A 17504-nucleotide genomic window follows, 5' to 3' on the forward strand; every position below is an offset into this window, starting at 1 on the left:
TGAACATTGGGGTACATGTGCTCCTATGCATCAGCATTTCTGTATCCCGTGGGTAAATTCCTAGCAGTGCTATTGCTGGGTCCTAGGGGAGTTCTGTTGTTAGTTTCCTGCGGAACCTCCACACTGTTTTCCAGAGGGGCTGCACCCGTTTACATTCCCACCCACAGTGTAGGAGGGTACCTGTTTCTCCACATCCTCGCCAGCATCTAGAGTTCTCTGATTTGCTCATTTTTGCCACTCTGACTGGTGTGAGGTGGTATCTCAGTGTGGTTTTGATTTGTATTTCCCTGATGAGGTGGGATGCTGAGCATCGTTTCATGGGTCTGTTGGCCATCTGGATGTCCTCTTTGGAGACGTGTCTGTTCATGTCTTCTCCCCATTTCTTCACTGGGTTGTTTGTTTTTTGGGTGTGGAGTTTGGTGAGTTCCTTATAGATTTTGGATATTAACCCTTTATCTGATATGTCATTTGCAACTATCTTTTCCCAACGTGTGGCTAACTTTTGCATGTGAATCTTGTACCCCGCAACCTCACTATAATTACTCTTTAATTCCAGTTTTGGTTTTGTTTTGTTTTCATCTGTTTTTGTCAATTCTTTCAGATCTTTCTACACGAACAATCCAATCATGTCATCTGTGAACAAGGGCAGGTCTATTTCTTCCTCCCCAATCAATACGCCTTTTATTTCCTTTCCTTGTCCTATTGAGTTAGCTAGGACTTCCATTATGATGTTAAAAAAGATGGGGAGAGAGATCCTTCTTGAGTTTTTCCTGATCTTAGCGGGAAAACTTCTAATTTCTCATGACTAAGTATGATGTTTGCCATATGTTTTTTGCAGATACTGTTTATCAAGTAGAGGAAGTCCCTTTCCAGTGCTGGGTTTCATCATGAACGAGTGTTGGATTTTGTCAGATGCTTTTTGTGCGTCTCTTCATAGGATCGTGATTTTTCTTCTTTAGCTTGTTTTTAAATTTTTTATTAAAAATGTTTTTGTGTTTTATTTTTTATATTTGAGACAGAGACAGAGACAGAGACAGAGTGAGCAGGGGAGGGGCAGAGAGATGGAGACAGAATCTGAAGCAGGCTCCAGGCGCCAAGCTGTCAGCACAGATCCTGATGCGGGGCTGGAACTCGTGAGCAGTGAGATCATGACCCGAGCTGAAGTCGGACGCTCAACTGACTGAGCCACCCAGACGCCCAAGCTTGTTTTTTGTTTTTTGTTTTTGTGTTTTTTTTTGTTATTTGTTTTTCTGTAATTTTCAGATGTTTAGTTATTTTTTATTATTAGATGTTTATTTATTTTTTAAATGTTTATTTTTGAGAGAGAGACAGAGCATGCGCAGGGAAGGGGCAGAGAGAAGAGGGAGACACAGAATCCAAAGCAGACTCCAGGCTCCGTGCTGTCAGCACAGAGCCCGGCACAAGGCTCAAACCTATGAGCCGTGAGACCATGACCTGAGCCAAAGTCAAATTCCATTTTGGGTATTTCATACTGGAGAACAATCACGTAAACGTAATGAATGCCAGAGGGTTTTCAAAGGCGCGCCTCTGATCTTATCTCTCAACATATCCCTTTATCCAGGAAGAAAAGATGAGTACGAAGGATACTGAAGACTGGTACATAAGGAAACTGGATTATTTAAAACTTCCTGTCATGCCAGGAAGTCTGGGTAGTTATGAAGGTGAACCATTGTTTGAACAAAGGTGCCTGTCAGTGGTGACTCCATAATGACGTGTGGAATGATTACTACCTTAACCCTCACCTCTGCCTGTTACACTGTCATCTCAGAAAATCGTGATCTTGAGTAAGTCCCACTAGTCACTGCTGTCATGACTAATTGCAGCACGGCTGGCCGGAGGGACCAGGTTCCCTTAACGGCGGGAGCAGGCAGGCGCCTGTTAGCACATTTTATATTAGAAGCAATACACTTACCGCTATAACATGTGGTGTGCAGGCCTTCTTTTTTTTTAATGCTTATTCTTGAGAGAATAAGAGAGAGAAAGAATAGGGGCGCCTGGGTGGCTTAGTCGGTTAAGCGTCCGACTTTCGCTAAGGTCATGATCTCGCGGTTCGTGGGTTCGAGCCCCGCGTCGGGCTCTGTGCTGACTGCCAGCTCAGAGCCTGGAGCCTGTTTCAGTCTGTGACTCCCTCTCTCTCTGACCCTCCCCTGCTCACGCTGTCTCTCTCTCTCTCTCCTAGAAATAAAAAAAAAGAGAGAGAGAGAGAGAGAGAAAGAGAGAGGATGAGCAAAGCAGGGGAGGGGCAGAGAGAGAGGGAGACACGGAATCTGAAACAGGCTCCAGGCCCTGAGCGGTCAGCACAGAGCCCGACGCGGGGCTCGAACTCACAAACCATGAGATCATGACCCGAGCCGAAGTCGGACGCCCAACCCACTGAGCCACCCGGGCGCCCCCAGTGTGCATGTCTTAACGTGTCCCCGGATATAGGAGTAATCAGGAAGCATCTAGACGAAGGGCATTGGTCTGTACGTGGAATTTTATGGGTTCACGGTCGTGTGAACAGCTGATTTAAGACACCCCGTGACAGAGTGCGGCTGAGAGGCGCTCGGAGACTCGGCGTCCCGCTTCCTCAGCTGCGTTCCGGCCACAGCGGGTCTCTGGGTCGTAGGCTCGTGGCGCCACCTGTCGCCCACCGAGGACACCGCACGGAGAGGACACGGGGAAGATTACCTCCTACTGGGGCGCCTGGGAGGCTCGGTGGGTTAAGCGTCTGACTTTGGCTCAGGTCGTGATCTCACAGTTCGTGGGTTCGGGCCCCGCGTCAGGCTCTGTGCCTGGAGCTGCTTCGGATTCCGTGTCTCCCTCTCTCTGCCCCTCCCCCACTCAAGCTCTGTCTTTCGCTTTCTTTCAAAATTGAATAAACGTTAAAAAAATTTTTTTTTATAAAGGAGGGGCAGAGAGGCAGAGAGAGAGAGAGAGAGAATGCACACGAGCCAGGCTGGGGAGGGGCAGAGAGAGACGGAGACACAGAGCCTGAAGCAAGCTCTGGGCTCTGAGCTGTCAGCGCAGAGCCTGACGCGGGGCTCGAACTCACCAACAGGGAGATCATGACCTGAGCCTTAACCGACTGAACCCCACTCTTGGTTCTTTTAAACCAGGCCTCAAAGCCTGTATTTTGCCCATCTGAATATGAATGACACATTGGGATTTCTTTCTTTTTTTTTAAAGTTTTTATTTATTTATTTTGAGAGAGAAAGAGAGAATTCCAAGCAGGCTCCTTGCTGTCAGCAAAGAGTCTGACTCGGGGCTCAAACCCACAAACCGGGAAATCATGACCTGAACGGAAATCAAGAGCTGGACGCTTAACCACCTGAGCCACCCAGGCGCCCCGACACATCATGATTTCTTATGTGGCAGTAACGTGGGAGTGCGGTCAGGGATCACGTGAGGGACTCACGCTGCAGGATGCGGTGGGTTTAAGCGAGAGGGGAAGGCAAGGAGCCCGGGGTGAGTCTAGAGAGGGAATCTGTGGGCGTCGGCAGCAAAAGCAAGCCTTGAAACAAAGGGACCCTTTTGTCTGACAGGGACCCTGAGGGGTCATCGCAGTTAGTGGGTTTCAGTGGCCGTGGGGACAAGGACAGTATTGTGGGCAGGCGCGTGGTGTCAGGGAGGACACAGTATGAAGAGCGAGTGAGCAAGTGTGCACGTTGGCAAATGGGCCGCATTAGCCTCAGGAGGAAGGTGGCGTCACAGAGGAGGGATGTTTCTGGAGAAGCGAATAGATCGTCCAGGATTTTTCTGGCGGGTCACGTCTTGAGCTGGGAAAACGACACCGTGAAGGTAGAATCAGGTGTCATTGTGGCAGCGGTAAGTTTCTCTGGTCACATCCAGAGCTCACCTGCCCTGTAATGAGGGTAGATCCCGGGACTGAATTTTCCTTTCATGCTATTTTCTCAAAAAGGAACCTCAGAGGGGCGCCTGGGTGGCTCAGTCGGTTGAGGGTCCGACTCCACCTCTGATCATAATCTCCCAGTTCGTGGGTTCAAGCCCCACGTCAGACTCTGCACTGACAGTGTGGAGTCTGCTTGGGGTTCTCTCTCCTTCCCTCCACCCCTTCCCCGCTTGTATGTACTCTCAAAATAAATAAATAAACTTAAAAAAAAAAAAAAAAGAGCCTCAGTAATACCCCGTAGGAATGCTTGGGCCCTGGGATGGCAAATCACTTCTACTCATCTGGGAGTTCAGGCTCACAGCGGTACCGAGCGTTGTGATGAGGGGGCCCAGAGGCAGAGTCGGGGTTCAGTCGCCTCCCTGGTATCCTAGCCGTGGTGGCAAGTGTGCCAACTACTGGCTGGCCTTCTGGAGACTGCAGAGCCCTGGGGAGGAGCCTCATATGCTGGGAGCAGCCCCTTGTGCTGTCCCCTGAGGGCCTGCTCCCCTGCACATTCGCTCTCCCTTCCAGGCGCCTTCCTCGAAGCCGAAGCTGGGCCCTGCCCCTCTGCCCGGGCAGCCTCCTCTCCTCCGCCTCTCCGCCCCGGAGGCTGAAGTTTCCCAGCGTTGCCTCGTTTTACCCCCTGGGACGGAGCCGTGGTTTCACCTGGGACGGTGTGGACTCCGCGGGACCCCGGAGCACCTTTTAGGCTCAGAGAACTTGTTCGAGAAGGATCTGCTACCCCCGCACAGCCACAAAAAAGCCTTTGCCGGGCCAGGCTCAGAATTGGATGCTCTGGGCTCCTTGGCGTAGTGCTTGGGTCCAGGGCAGGAAGGTTTGCCCTTTTGCTTTACTTCCTGGCCTTTTCACACCCAAGGTTGAAAGGCCTCTGGGGGAGAGACATGATCCATTTATCTTGGGGCTCTTCTCAAAAACACTTTTCCCACGAGCTGTTAGCAGCCTAGGCAAGGAAAGTGGGCATTTCGGCCAATCCAGCGGTGACGGACTCTGGCGGGTGCCAGACGCCAGGGCAACGGAGTTAAGGCCGCTGGTGTGGACGGCCGCAGGGCGGGGCCGGAGGGAGGTCTTCCTTGTGATGGGGTGTGCGCTGGGTACTCACACATACCCCTTTCCGAGTGTAGACGCTCCCGTCCCCATTCTGCAGGATGGCGGCGGGGCGGACGACTCCTACACCCCCGCGATGGTGGGCCCTGCGAACCGGTGCCCGGCAGCGGGCTGCGGACTGAGGCTACCCTGGGTAGGACGGAGCCCCTCTGCGGCGTCACCTGTGAACCGAGACCTGAAACCCAAAGGGCGGGCACGGGAAGTAACGGGCAGTGAGCGCAGGGCTGGGGCGAGGCGGGCAGGCTGGATCCGGGCGGGAGAGGGACGGCGGGGGATGCGGAGCCGCGGCCCGAGCCGCTCGCCCCGCACTCTCGCCCGGGTCCCTCCCGCGAGCAAGCCCCCCGACCTCCGGGCCCCCGGCGCTCAGGGCAGAGGGCGGCGGGCCGCGGCCGCGGAGAGGCGCAGGTGCGCGCTGGGGGCGCGACGGCGGCGCGCAGAGCGGCCGGCCCCGCGGCGGAAGTGCGTCCCCGGGGCCGTTCTAGGACGGCCGGAGGACCCGGCTCCTCGGTGGTCCCGCGGCCGAAGCGAGCGCCGTCGCGCGCCGGGCCTCCCCGGGGAGCCGAGCCGAGGCGGCGGGGAGGCGGGGCGGGGGCGGCGCAGGCGCAGGCGCGGCGGGCGGGCCGACCACCTGTTCCCCCACCGAGTGCGGCGCGCGCCGATTGGCCGGGCGCGCCGGAAGTGGAAGCGGCCGCCGCGGTCGCCGTGAGACCGAGTCCGCGGCGGCGGGGAGCGCGGAGCCCGGCGAGAAGGGGGCGAGCGGAGCGCGACGGGGCGGAAGCGGCCGCGGTGAGACGCCTCCCCCGTCCCCACCACGGCCGGGAGTGCGGGGCGGGGCGCGGGCGGGGCGCGGGGGGCCGGCCCCTGGGTGCGCGCCGTGCGGACGCGCGCTACGCCGAGGCCCGCCCCGCCCCCAGCTGCCTGCGTGACCTTGGACTCCGCGCGCCCCCGCCCCCGCCCCCCTGTCCCCGCCCGTTCAGGGAGGACCGTCCCCGCGCGGGTCGCGCTCTCCAAGCGGCCGCGGGCTGGTCCGGCGCCCCCAGCTTCCCTCCCGCACGAGGGAGCGGCGGGGACGCGAGGGCGGTCGGTCCGCCGCGGCCTCCGGCGCCCGGGGGTCGGTAACGGAGCCGCCTCGGCGGGGGCGACCGCGGAGCGTAGGAAGGCCGAGCTGTAGATCCCGAATCCCCCGGGCCGGGAGAAGGAGCGTGGATTCACAAGTAGTGACGGGCGTCGGCTGTGTGTCGGGCACCGTTCTAGACCCCTCGGATACAAACATGAATGAAATCTCCAGTTAGTCCCCAAGGGTCTCACAGGTTCGTTGTGTAGATGAAGCATCTGTACGGATTCACGGAACAGAGGTGCTCACCAGCTCCCCGAAACGTGCCAGGCGCCCGGAGTTGCCCGATGCTTGGAAGAGCATCCTTGCTCCGGGGCTACAGACACAGTACCGGGAGGTCGCTGCTCGGAGCCGAGTCCGAGGGCCGGGGAGGAAGATGGAAGGGCTCTGTGCTTGGGCGGCGGCCTGCGGGTGTCTGTGAGGTGCCCGAGGAGGGCAGGAGCGGTCCGGGAAGTGGGAAGGGCCTTCCAAGTGCAGACAACCTTTAAAGAACAGGAGTGTTTGCAGGGTCCTGGGCTGGACTACAGCTTCCCGGGGTCCCTGGAGACGGTGGGCCAGGAAAGGGGAAGGGGCCGGAGCAGGGGGTGCTCATGAGCCACGTCGGGAAGTTTTTATTAGGTAGGTTCATTGGGGGAACAATGAACAGGAAGCCACAGGGTAATTGGAGTGCGGAGAAAATGGCGAGTGAAATGCAGTTCAGAGGTCCAGGGGCGAACCTTCCAGCAAGACTGGGGAGGAGGTGATCCTTTGTACTAGATAATGAATGCTTGCTAGGATCTGGCCTTTCAGAAGTTGAGGGGACAGTGTATCTGTTAAGATGTTTTTTTCTGTAGTAACGACTCAAGCTGCTTAAAGATACGCGGGTGTGTAAGTTCTCATAATTGGAGGTAGACACGTAATGCGCTTGCAGGACTGACTTGATCTAGTGGCCCTCTGTTTCCGGAGCCCTCCCTGCCTTCGTCAGGAGCTGGTAGGGAGATGACAGCAGCCGCGGCCGAGTCAGCACAGCCAGAACTGTCCCCATGGGCTCCCAGCACCCCCCCCACCCCGCATGTCACTGACCCAGAGGGAAGCATACGCAGGCGAGATGCTCTTGCTTTGACAGGGTTAACTCAGTGGGGGCTCAGTCCTGGAGCTCTTTGCTGAGGTCAGATGTGCAGAGCGAGTGTGTGTGTGTGAGTGTGTGTGTAGGGAGGTGGGGGGCACTGCAACCTCTGCTCAAATGCTCCGTGAAATTAGAGCATCAGAATTAGACCTCGGGCCCCTTTCCAGGATGCCTGCCCGTGGTTCTGGGCGCCCACCACATTCTCCACCTTCCCTGTAACCTCCACGTGGGACCCGCCACACCGCTCCCCTCCCCCCATTCCACCTGCTTCCCCGTTGTGCTCGCCCAGCTGGCCTGTGTTCTGGCTGCCGTCCTCAAGCCCCTCACGGCCTCATTCTTCCCCCGCCCGGGGCCCCAGCGTGCCGGCTGCTTTGGGGCCGTCAGAAGTGTTGCTGGCGGAAGCCGGGAGAGCGCGTGGATGGCCTGTGCTCCCTGACGCCCGGCGTACTTGTCTCGGGTGGAGGTCGGAGGGTTTCACAAGATGGGCTGTAAGTGGCTTAGCGCCGCGCACGTGGCCGGCGGGCCTCCAGCACGTGGTCAGTAGCCCGCGCACGCCCTCCCTCGTTGCTGTGCCTCCTCATCCACAGGGTGTGCTGAGGTCACGGTCTTCTACCTGTTGCTCTTCCCTCTGCCCCCCGGGCGCCCTGGCCTCAGAGGCTCCGCTCGCCCCACGCGCTGCCCAGGGTGCAGCCGCCTGGCACCGGTCTGAACTGAAGTGTGCGAGGGGCTCCCAAACCCTCCTGGGACATCTGTGAGCACGCACACTGAATGGAATCCAGTTTCTCGCCCTTGACCTCAGACCCTTGCCCTCCACCGTCTGCCCGGAAAGGGACCTGTGGCCCGCAGCTTCCCCTTCTCCGCTCCTGGACCATTGCTCACATGGTCCTTTGCAGAAGGGAGACCTGCCCCTCACCTGTGCACCCCCTGATCTCATGACCGCGTGTCACTGTGGGCTGAGTTGGAGTTTGTTGAGGAAGAATGTGATTCCTGGGCATTTTGTCCCTCGGGTCCTATCCTTGCTTTCAACAAAATCTTAAAAAGACTTAATCGGATGTCAGTTTGTAGATTGTTTAATGATTTTTTACTACGAATCACAAGGTGGTTTTTGGCAGGTGAATCCAGAGGATTAAGTGATACTGCTCTTGTGGAGATGCCCATGACCTCCGATTTAGGCAGTTTGGGCGAACTCTGGCCCAGTCGCAGCATCTGGGGTCTGTCTGGTAAGCGTAATGGAGATGTGATTTTCTTTTCATGCTTATTTATTTTTGAAAGAGGGAGAGCGAGACAGAGCATGAGTGGGGAAGGGGCAGAGAGAGAGGGAGACACAGAATCCAAAGCAGGTTCCAGGCTCTGAGCTGTCAGCACAGAGCCCGACATAGGACTTGACCTTACAGTGAGATCATGACCTGAGTCGAAGTCGGATGCTTAACCGACTGAGCCACACAGGCGCCTAGAGTTGTGATTTTAACTCAGAAAAGAGGACCCGTCAGTTGCAGCATATCTTTCCTGGGTGTCCAGAGAAGTTTAGGGGAGGGTAGGAGAAAATCAGCTGGAGCAGGCCGTGCATTTCTAATCCTGCTGCTTACGTGTGTGTCTGTCTTTCCGGCAGCGCAGGCAGGGGGCGGGGGGTGCAGCGGATTGAGTATGGAGAGCTCCGTTCCTGAGACTGTCTGACACGGCGGCTTCCAGACCTGCTGGGGCATCACTCAGGGCGCTTGGTAAAAATACAGCTGCCTTGGCTGACCCCCGGGCATTCGGGCTCATGGAGACGTCTGAGGTGAGAGCTGGAAAACTATTAGTTTAAACACATTTCCCAGTGATTCTCCTGCATCTAGCCTAGTTCCAAGCTAAGAAGAGTCATTTAAGAATTACTCATCAGATGGGGCGCCTGGGTGGCGCAGTCGGTTAAGCATCCAACTTGGGCTCAGGTCATGATCTCACGGTTCGTGAGTTCGAGCCCCGCGTCAGGCTCTGTGCTGACAGCTCAGAGCCTGGAGCCCGCTTTGGATTCTGTGTCTCCCTCTCTCTCTGCCCCTCCCCTGCTTGTGCTCTGTCGCGCGCGCGCTCTCTCTCTCTCTCAGAAATCTATAAAACAAACAAACAAAAAGAATTACTCATCAAAAAAAAAAAAATCTTCCTGCCACAATTGCAATAATTTTCAGGGTTTTGTGTCCTTCCCATGTGGATTCTCATCTAAGCAGCATGCTCCTTTTGCAGTTTTATTTCTCCTTGTTTGTTCACAGGCATCAGCATTTTGTGGGCAAGTCTTTTTTTTTTTTTTTAAATGTTTTATATATTTCCAGGAGAGAGAGAGAGAGAGAGACAGCGTGAGCAGGGGAGGGTCAGAGAGAGAGGGAGTCACAGACTGAAATAGGCTCCAGGCTCTGAGCTGGCTGTCAGCACAGAGCCCGACGCGGGGCTCGAACCCACGAACCGTGAGATCATGACCTAAGTGAAAGTCGGATGCCTAACCGACTAAGCCACCCAGGCGCCCCTATGGGCAAGTCTTTCTAAAGGTGCTCTTCTGGGGTGCACCGAAAAACCACAAGTGCAGGTGGGCTGAGTTGCAGACCCCATTCTGAACTGTGGGAACCCCGTAGAGATCGGCTCCAGGCCGAGGACCGTGGGTGGTGGGTCTGCCCCTCAGGTGACGCCTCCTTCTTCCCGCTCTCCAGAAACAGCTAATTTCAGGTTTAGGAAAGGGAAGAAGTGAGAAACTAAGGTAGGAAATGAGGTTTGGAAGTCGGAATTTGGGCTGCGGGTAGCGGAATGTTTGCACGTGAGCGTGAGGTCCGAGTGGTCGCTGTGCCCCGGCGAGAATTTATATGGAAGGGATCAGAGAGGAGGAAGCTGATGTGACGTAGCAAACAGTGATACTGTGTCACTGGCAGAATGCCCCCCAAGTGCATGGCCACGGGGGTCACATGTAGTTGGGGAGACTTCCTGGATTGGATCTTTGTGCCGGGTCTCCACATTGGGGGTAGAGACATACCTGGCTTCGGTGTCTTGTGTCCTGCTTTACTGTGGACAAGTAATTTTCCACGTGGGGTGGCCGAGATATGGTTCTGTGGATCCTGACTTTGCGGGAGCTGGGTGACAGGCAGCGGGGACCGCAGGAGAGAGGAGGGTGGAGGGGAGACCCGAGAGGGGCCGTGGGTGCATGGGGACTGCAGGGGGGCGGGGGGCCGCCGGTGCACAGGGACTCCAGCGACAGCTGTGGCACTTGCTCTTGGCTAAGTGTTGGAGACGGAGTTTTTTTAAGACGCCTGCCGGGCTCAGACGGTCCCGGGGGTGCAGGTAGTTAAATCCACTGCAGTGTATGCTTATAGTTCTCTAGACACGAATTTGGCCATAATTCCCAAAGGCGTCAGCAGGAGGAAGTCCAGCTGTTGGGTGGCCGTCCCTCCCCCGTGGGAGAGCTGGAGGAGACGCTGGTGGGGACGACGAGAAGGTTGCACGTCACTTTGAGGGGCAGCAGCGAGCGCTTCTGAGACTTGGGGCTTCTGGTGGGAGATCAGGTTCCTCCCGGGAGGAGGGGCCACGGGAGAGGCCCGGGGTGGGCGGCCACCATCCTTTGCGCGCCCCCTTCCCTCACCACTGGCTCCTGGTCTCTCCTGCCTGTCGGGGTCCTTGTTTCTTCCCTGATGCCATCTCGCCTTCCTTTGTAACCTGTCTCTTTGCTGGCACCGCCCCTTCTGACGTAAACGCGCTCAGTTGTCGGAGGCCGCGCCGGCTCCGACAGGTACAGGGGTCCCTGAAGGATGGACGGTGTCGGCGAGAGAGAGTGAGGCCCCGAGATCCTTTCCGATCACCAGGCAGGCATCTCCATCCTGCCGGTGTTGGTGTCTTTATTTATAGGTCAAATGTTAACACGGCATCAGGAAATGGAAGTTTTACAATGGATAGCTCTTTGTGATAAGGTGTTTTTAGAAAATGTGCAGAAACAGGTTTTACAGAAGTCTTCTTGCAGAACTGCCCCAATTATAGTGAGGTTGAGTAACTAAGAAAATAACAAGGTGTTCACATTTTAATAACACTAAGATGAAGCCACAGGTTTGTAGATACTCTTATCCATCCGCATCACAGCGGCCAGGGGAAGGGAAGGTGTTTGTGGAAAGCAGGCCCCAGGGAAGGGGCTGCTGTACACCATCAGTTAGCATAGGGGTATGTACTAACTTATCTTCTGCCCTTATCTGTTCCTTTTCTCTAAGTTAGGCTCTTTGTCTCCAGGCAAGACTTGATTTTCCAGTGATATGCTTTATTGCACCAGAGAGCCAACCATACCTTTAAAGAGTTTAGCTTATTTCCCAATACGTAGAATAGCCTCTACGAGTGCATTTAACTTTGTGTCTACTTTTATGATTTCTTGAATAGCTAGGGCATGAAAGACATTTTTGGTTAGTTGATTTACATGTTGAGCTGTATGAACATCCTGGACTAACGCAATAGTAGAAACAGAATTGTACATGTGAAGGTCAATCTTTTATGACTAGGGGTCGTTGGCCTGTTCATAGCTCAAGGGAAAGTATGGAGGGAAACAGGACCTTCTGGAGACACGATGTCTGTTCCCATAATCAAAAGAAGAAGTTCCCACCATAAGTTCCTTCACAAGGTGCAATCATCATACCAGGGCCAGAATAAGGGGACAAGTCACTCCCGATATTGATCAACAAGGTACCTTAGGGGTCAGTGCTCAGGAAGAGATAATTGAGTCGGGGTGAGTATCAGTCATCATCTGATTGGCAAGAGACCGTGCAAACTTGCTTTAACCTCACCAGGAGTTTTCTCGACTAGTGGGCTCAGAATGGCTCCCAACACTCAGTGCTCTGCCATCGGGGAAAATCCTTGCCCTTGAACAAAGCAGCAGCTTGATGGATCAGCCCACCACCACCCATTCTCACAGGTCACCTGTGACCGCGATCCTCACGTCGGTCTGCAGCCCTTCCCACGCTCTCCCCAGGCCACCTGCCGCTGAGCACTGTCAGGTCTGGGTCCCTCGTCTGACCAATAGAAGTTTTAGACCAATACATTTTAACAGATTCCTTGATACCCTGTATGGGTATCTTGAAACTTCTCTTGTGCAGAACCGAGCTCCTGCGTCCCCTTCCGGCCTGAACGAGCTGGCACCCAGTCTCGGGGGCACCAATGCTTACATAAAGGGAGGCCCAGGCATCGCCTTGGACTCCTCCCTCTTCCTGACCTCCAAACCGCTTCTCCTGCTGGCCTCCTCTTCACTCCCTCTGCCGTTGCTGCCCTGGTGAGATCACGTGCCCCTTGCCTTGGTGACGGCCTCCGCCTTCTCCCTGATCTCCCTGTACCAGGGCCTGCTGCTTTCTAGTCAGTCCACTAAATGGGCATCAGAGCGCCTCTGCCTGAGATGCTCATCTGACCACAGGCCGGTCACTGCCTGGCTTAGAAACCGTTCCACGGCTCTGTGTTGTCTAAAGGAGAAAGTCCCGTGGCTGCACGTTCTCCCTCGAGAACCACCTTCCACAGTGAGCACCTTTACTGACAGGCCTGTATTCCTCAGGTTGGCTGTGGTGCCCTGGACCAAAGGCCCCTGCAGCATCAGCTCCACTGAAAACCTGCACAGAGGCCAGTCCGTTCTCCTCGCGTCGAGCTCAGTCCTGTGTCGGGGAGAGCTAAATCCCCGGGGCCTTTGCGCTAGGTAGAAATAGGCTTGGCTTTGTAGAAGCAGAACAGAAAACTGTAGTGGCTTCAGCCAGGCATTCCAGGGCTGGTAGGGCAGCTCCGAGGAGTCGTCGGGGACGCAGACCCTTCTGGCCCTGGTCCGGTTGTCGGGTGTGCTGGTGTGCTCGCGGGCCAGGATGGCGCCCTGCCCCGGGCACAGTGTGGAAACGTGGAGAAATGCATCCCTCACCCCTCAGGAGACTTCCCAGAAGCCCCATGTACTTTTGTCTGCGTTTTAAGGTCTCAGCTGCCAGAATTTGGTCACGTGGCCAAACCCAGCTGCAAAGAAAGCTGAAGAATGTATTTCTTTAATTAGATCCCTTGCTCGGCTAAATACATTCGTCATTCTGTTGCTGCGGCAGGCAAGAATGGCTGTTGGGTGATAACTAAAACTTTTGCCACAGGCTTTTAGCAGTTTAAAAAGTATAGGCCTTAAGATCTAAAAAGGTATTAAGAAACTTATATAAAGAGGCCATTTATAAAACCAGTCATAAAAATAAATAACGTTGCTGTATATAAAGACAATAACCAGCTAGGAAATATAAGAAAACTCACTAAGAAGGAAGACATACAGAGACATGATGGATATAAGCACATCAGGATCTGTTTGGGAATTTTACAAAATTGTACTAATATTGATTTGGAGAATTATGAGCATGGACAGGAAGTATCTGGAAATTTTACAAAATTGTACTAATAATTGATTTGGAGAATTATGAGCATGGACAGGAAGTATCTGGAAAAGGCAACTGAGAGAGAACTTTGTGTGACAGTACAGAGTCCAGTAAAGCTACAGCGGGTTGAGGCTCTGGTGCCGGGGAAGGAGGAGACAATATTGACCCCGACATAGACCTTTAGACTGTGGTGTGGGCGCGTTCCCTGTCGGTGAGGAAGAGGGCGGCGGGCCTGGACACGGGGCCTGGACACGGGTGCCGACCACGTGGAGGGCACTGAGCTGTAAACGCTCCATCCTACTGTAGGGGAGCCTGGAAGACGTCTGTTCTGGGCCGGCTAAGCCACCGACAACTTTGGATGGTCAGCCCTGGTTTCCAGGCCCCAGAAGTGTAGACCTGGTGCGGCCACGGCCCGCGCTAACCCCACGTGACCTCTGTCACTTTGTCCTTTTCACCCCTTTGTCCCACCCTTTTTCACAGACCCATCTGTTGATGCAGCTGTGTCTCCCCGCGCCCCTCCCCGCCGCCCTCCGCGCCTCTGCGGGCTGCCGTGCGCATGGAGCACCCCTGTACCATGCACAGTTTCCGGCCTCACCCCTCCCCTGATGATCCAGCCAGTGTCTGCTGTGCGTTTGCTCCAACGCCGTCATCTCAGGTCCCTTTCTCCCGGGGTCGGGGGCGCCCTGTCCTCTCACCAGACCCTGGGGCGGGAGCTCCCGCTGCGCCAGCTTCGGCCACTTCACGTGCCTGCCCTCTGTCGTTTCAGATCGTGACATGGGGACTGAGCACACGGAGGTCATTCCCAAGGAGGAAGTTTGCGAAGAGCCTGAGCCCCCCGGGGCAGCACTGGAACAGCCCCCCAGGGCCGCCGACGGGGGCCGGGAGTTCGCAGCAGCGGCCGTGCTGGCGCCGACCACGGGGGGCCCCGCCGACCAGGCTGTGGCGCCTGGGTCTTCTCGGGGAGGCGGCGACGCGCCGGGGCCGATGACCGTCAAGAGGTCCCCGTCCAGCGAGAGGCCGCAGGAGGCCGCGGCGGGCGAGGGCGTCCGCGGCCCCGGCCCCGCCCCGCCCCCCGCGCCCGGGGGCCCCGCGCCCGCGTCGGGGCCTCGAGCGCCGCCTCGGAGCCCCGGGCGGGAGAAGCCGCACACGTGCCGGGAGTGCGGGAAGGCCTTCAACCAGAACTCGCACCTGACGCAGCACCTGCGCGTGCACAGCGGCGAGAAGCCCTTCCAGTGCGGCGAGTGCGGGAAGCCGTTCGGGACCAACTCCAGCCTCCGGCGGCACCTGCGCATCCACGCGGGCGAGAAGCCGTTCGCGTGCGGCGAGTGCGGCAAGGCCTTCATCCAGAGCTCGCACCTGGTGCACCACCACCGCGTCCACACCGGCGAGCGGCCCTACCGCTGCGGCGAGTGCGGCAAGGCCTTCAGCCAGAACTCGGCCCTGCTGCTGCACCAGCGCATCCACACGGGCGAGAAGCCGTACGCGTGCAACGAGTGCGGCAAGGCCTTCCGCGTCAGCTCGCAGCTCATCCAGCACCAGCGCATCCACACGGAGGAGCGCTACCACGAGTGCGGCGAGTGCGGCAAGGCCTTCAAGCACAGCTCGGGCCTCATCCGCCACCAGAAGATCCACACCGGCGAGAAGCCGTACCTGTGCGGCGAGTGCGGCAAGGGCTTCGGCCAGAGCTCCGAGCTCATCCGCCACCAGCGCGTCCACACGGGCGACAAGCCGTACGAGTGCGGCGAGTGCGGCAAGACCTTCGGCCAGAACTCGGAGATCGCGCGGCACGTGAGGATCCACACGGGCGAGAAGCCGTTCGTGTGCGGCGAGTGCGGCAAGGCCTTCCGCGGCAACTCGGAGCTGCTGCGGCACGAGCGCATCCACACGGGCGAGAAGCCGTTCGAGTGCCCCGAGTGCGGCAAGGCCTTCCGGCGGAGCTCGCACCTGGCGGTGCACCGGCGCGTCCACAGCGGCGACAGGCCGCACCAGTGCGCCCAGTGCGCGCGCACCTTCTGGGACGGCTCGGAGCTGCTGCTGCACCGCAGGGTGCACACCGGCGAGAAGCCGTACGCGTGCGACCGCTGCGGGAAGCCGTTCGGCCAGCTGTCGCAGCTGGCGCTGCACCGGCGGACGCACACGGGCGAGAGGCCGTACGCGTGCCAGCAGTGCCCCCGCACCTTCAGCAGGAGCTCGCACCTGCTGCGCCACCAGAGCGTCCACGGCGCGCAGTGACCCCGGGCCGGGGAGGCGTGGCGGCCTGGACCCGAAGCGCTGCTCGGAGCCTGCCCTGTCCTCTGTCCACGACACCCCCTCTAACCCCGGCGGATCCCCCAACGCCCGGGTCCGGACCAGCCGTTGGGTCCAGAGTGTTACTTGTCACTTTCCAGGGAAGACGGGGGCCGCGGCCCCACACGCCTGCCCTGGCGCCCACCGCGCAGCGCTGCCACGATCCGCCGAGCGTCTCTGAGCTTCGGGATCTTCCACTCGTGCTGTCCGGTTTCCGGAGAAGGTGGCCGTGTGGCCGTGGGGGGTGGGGGTGCGTCCAGCTCGAGCTGGGTGGAGGACTTGCGCGGGGTTTACAGGGCGGCGTGGGAAGGCCCTCGGAGTCCGCAAGGGCTGGGCGGGAGACCTGGGGTCCACCGAGCCGGAGAGGCCCGACTGCTCGGAGGCTGTAGCTGCCCTTCGAGGGGCTCCGGGACAGACGGCACCCGGGAGCCCTGCGGGTTCCTGCGGGTTCCTGCGGGCCCGGATCCCACCACCCCGTTCCCAGCTCAGGCGGCAGCGCACAGGACTGTGCACGTGGGCGCCCCTGGCCGGTCCTTGGCCCTCCTGGCTGCAGCCCTGCAGGGGCCCTGGCTGGTGGGCAGGGGTGGCAGCCTCCCTGCAGTTTGCCCCCGGCCCTGGAACTCCCTCCTGTCTCCACAGGACCTTTCTGTGCTCTCTGCTGTTTCTTCCCTGAGGGACACCCGCCCTCCAGGTTCCACACGCCCTGGGGGCGCTGGCTCCTGGCCTCCTGGGTGGCGGTGGGAGGTGTGCCCAGGGGCATCTGCAGACCCCAGGGCTGGTCTTAGGAGGCAGGCCTTGACCAGGCCACTTGGCCCGCCGGCCCCTAACTTTCCTTATGGTGACATGAGGGGAGATGAGCTACGTGGTGCCGAGGGTTCACCCAGACCCATAATTCTGGACTGTTTTTTTAAAAATCTGACTTGACACGTCTTCAGTGTTCTGTTCTTTAATCCCTTTATTACACGATTACTAATCCACTAGTGTTTACCGAGTGTTTACTGTGTGCGGGCAAAGTGCAGGACGGCTGGCGTGTTGATTTCCATGGCAGCTTGAGTGGGGCACCATTTACACCCCGTAAAATCCACCTGTTTCAAGTGTCTGGTTGAGTGATTTCTTTTTTAAAAAATTTTTAAAATGTTTTATTTATTTTTGAGAGAGAGAGAGAGAGACACAGCATGAGCAGGGGAGGGTCAGAGAAAGAAGGGGACACAGAATCTGAAGAGAGGCTTTAGTCTCTGAGCTGTCAATACAGAGCCTGGTGGGGAGCTTGAACCCACAAACCGTGAGATCATGACCTGAGCTGGTCAGACACTTAACTGACTGAGCCCCCAGGCGCCCCTGGTTGAGTGATTTCTAATTTACCGAGTTGCCCCTCCCTCGCCTGATGGGGCTGACATGGGTACTAGTACCCTACTTTAAAAGATGAGGGGACGGGGGCGCCTGGGTGGCTTAGTCGGTTGAGCGTCCGACTTTCGCTCAGGGCATGATCTCGCGGTTCGTGGGTTCGAGCCCCGCGTCGGGCTCTGTGCTGACTGCCAGCTCAGAGCCTGGAGCCTATTTCAGAGTCTGTGTCTCCCTCTCTCTCTGACCCTCCCCTGCTCACGCTGTCTCTCTCTC

General features: G+C 57.4%; 1 protein-coding gene across 1 annotated transcript; it reads left to right on the plus strand.

Annotated features, from left to right (window-relative positions):
• Positions 1 to 5753: 5753 nt before the first annotated feature.
• On the plus strand, positions 5754 to 15928 carry ZFP3 (ZFP3 zinc finger protein). Its single transcript, XM_039254539.1, has 2 exons — positions 5754 to 5803; positions 14368 to 15928. Exon 2 carries the CDS (start codon positions 14376 to 14378, stop codon positions 15831 to 15833), a length of 1458 nt encoding a protein of 485 aa, XP_039110470.1. The 5' UTR covers positions 5754 to 5803; positions 14368 to 14375; the 3' UTR covers positions 15834 to 15928.
• The last annotated feature ends 1576 nt before the right edge of the window (positions 15929 to 17504 follow it).

Source organism: Hyaena hyaena, unplaced genomic scaffold (genome assembly GCF_003009895.1).
Source record: "Hyaena hyaena isolate Hyena2069 unplaced genomic scaffold, ASM300989v1 scaffold_492, whole genome shotgun sequence".
In the NCBI taxonomy this organism is placed as follows: Eukaryota; Metazoa; Chordata; class Mammalia; order Carnivora; family Hyaenidae; genus Hyaena; species Hyaena hyaena.

Bases quoted from the DNA above. Each gene is read 5' to 3' on its own strand.
- ZFP3 (XM_039254539.1), top strand. From the start codon at position 14,376: ATGGGGACTGAGCACACGGAGGTCATTCCCAAGGAGGAAGTTTGCGAA.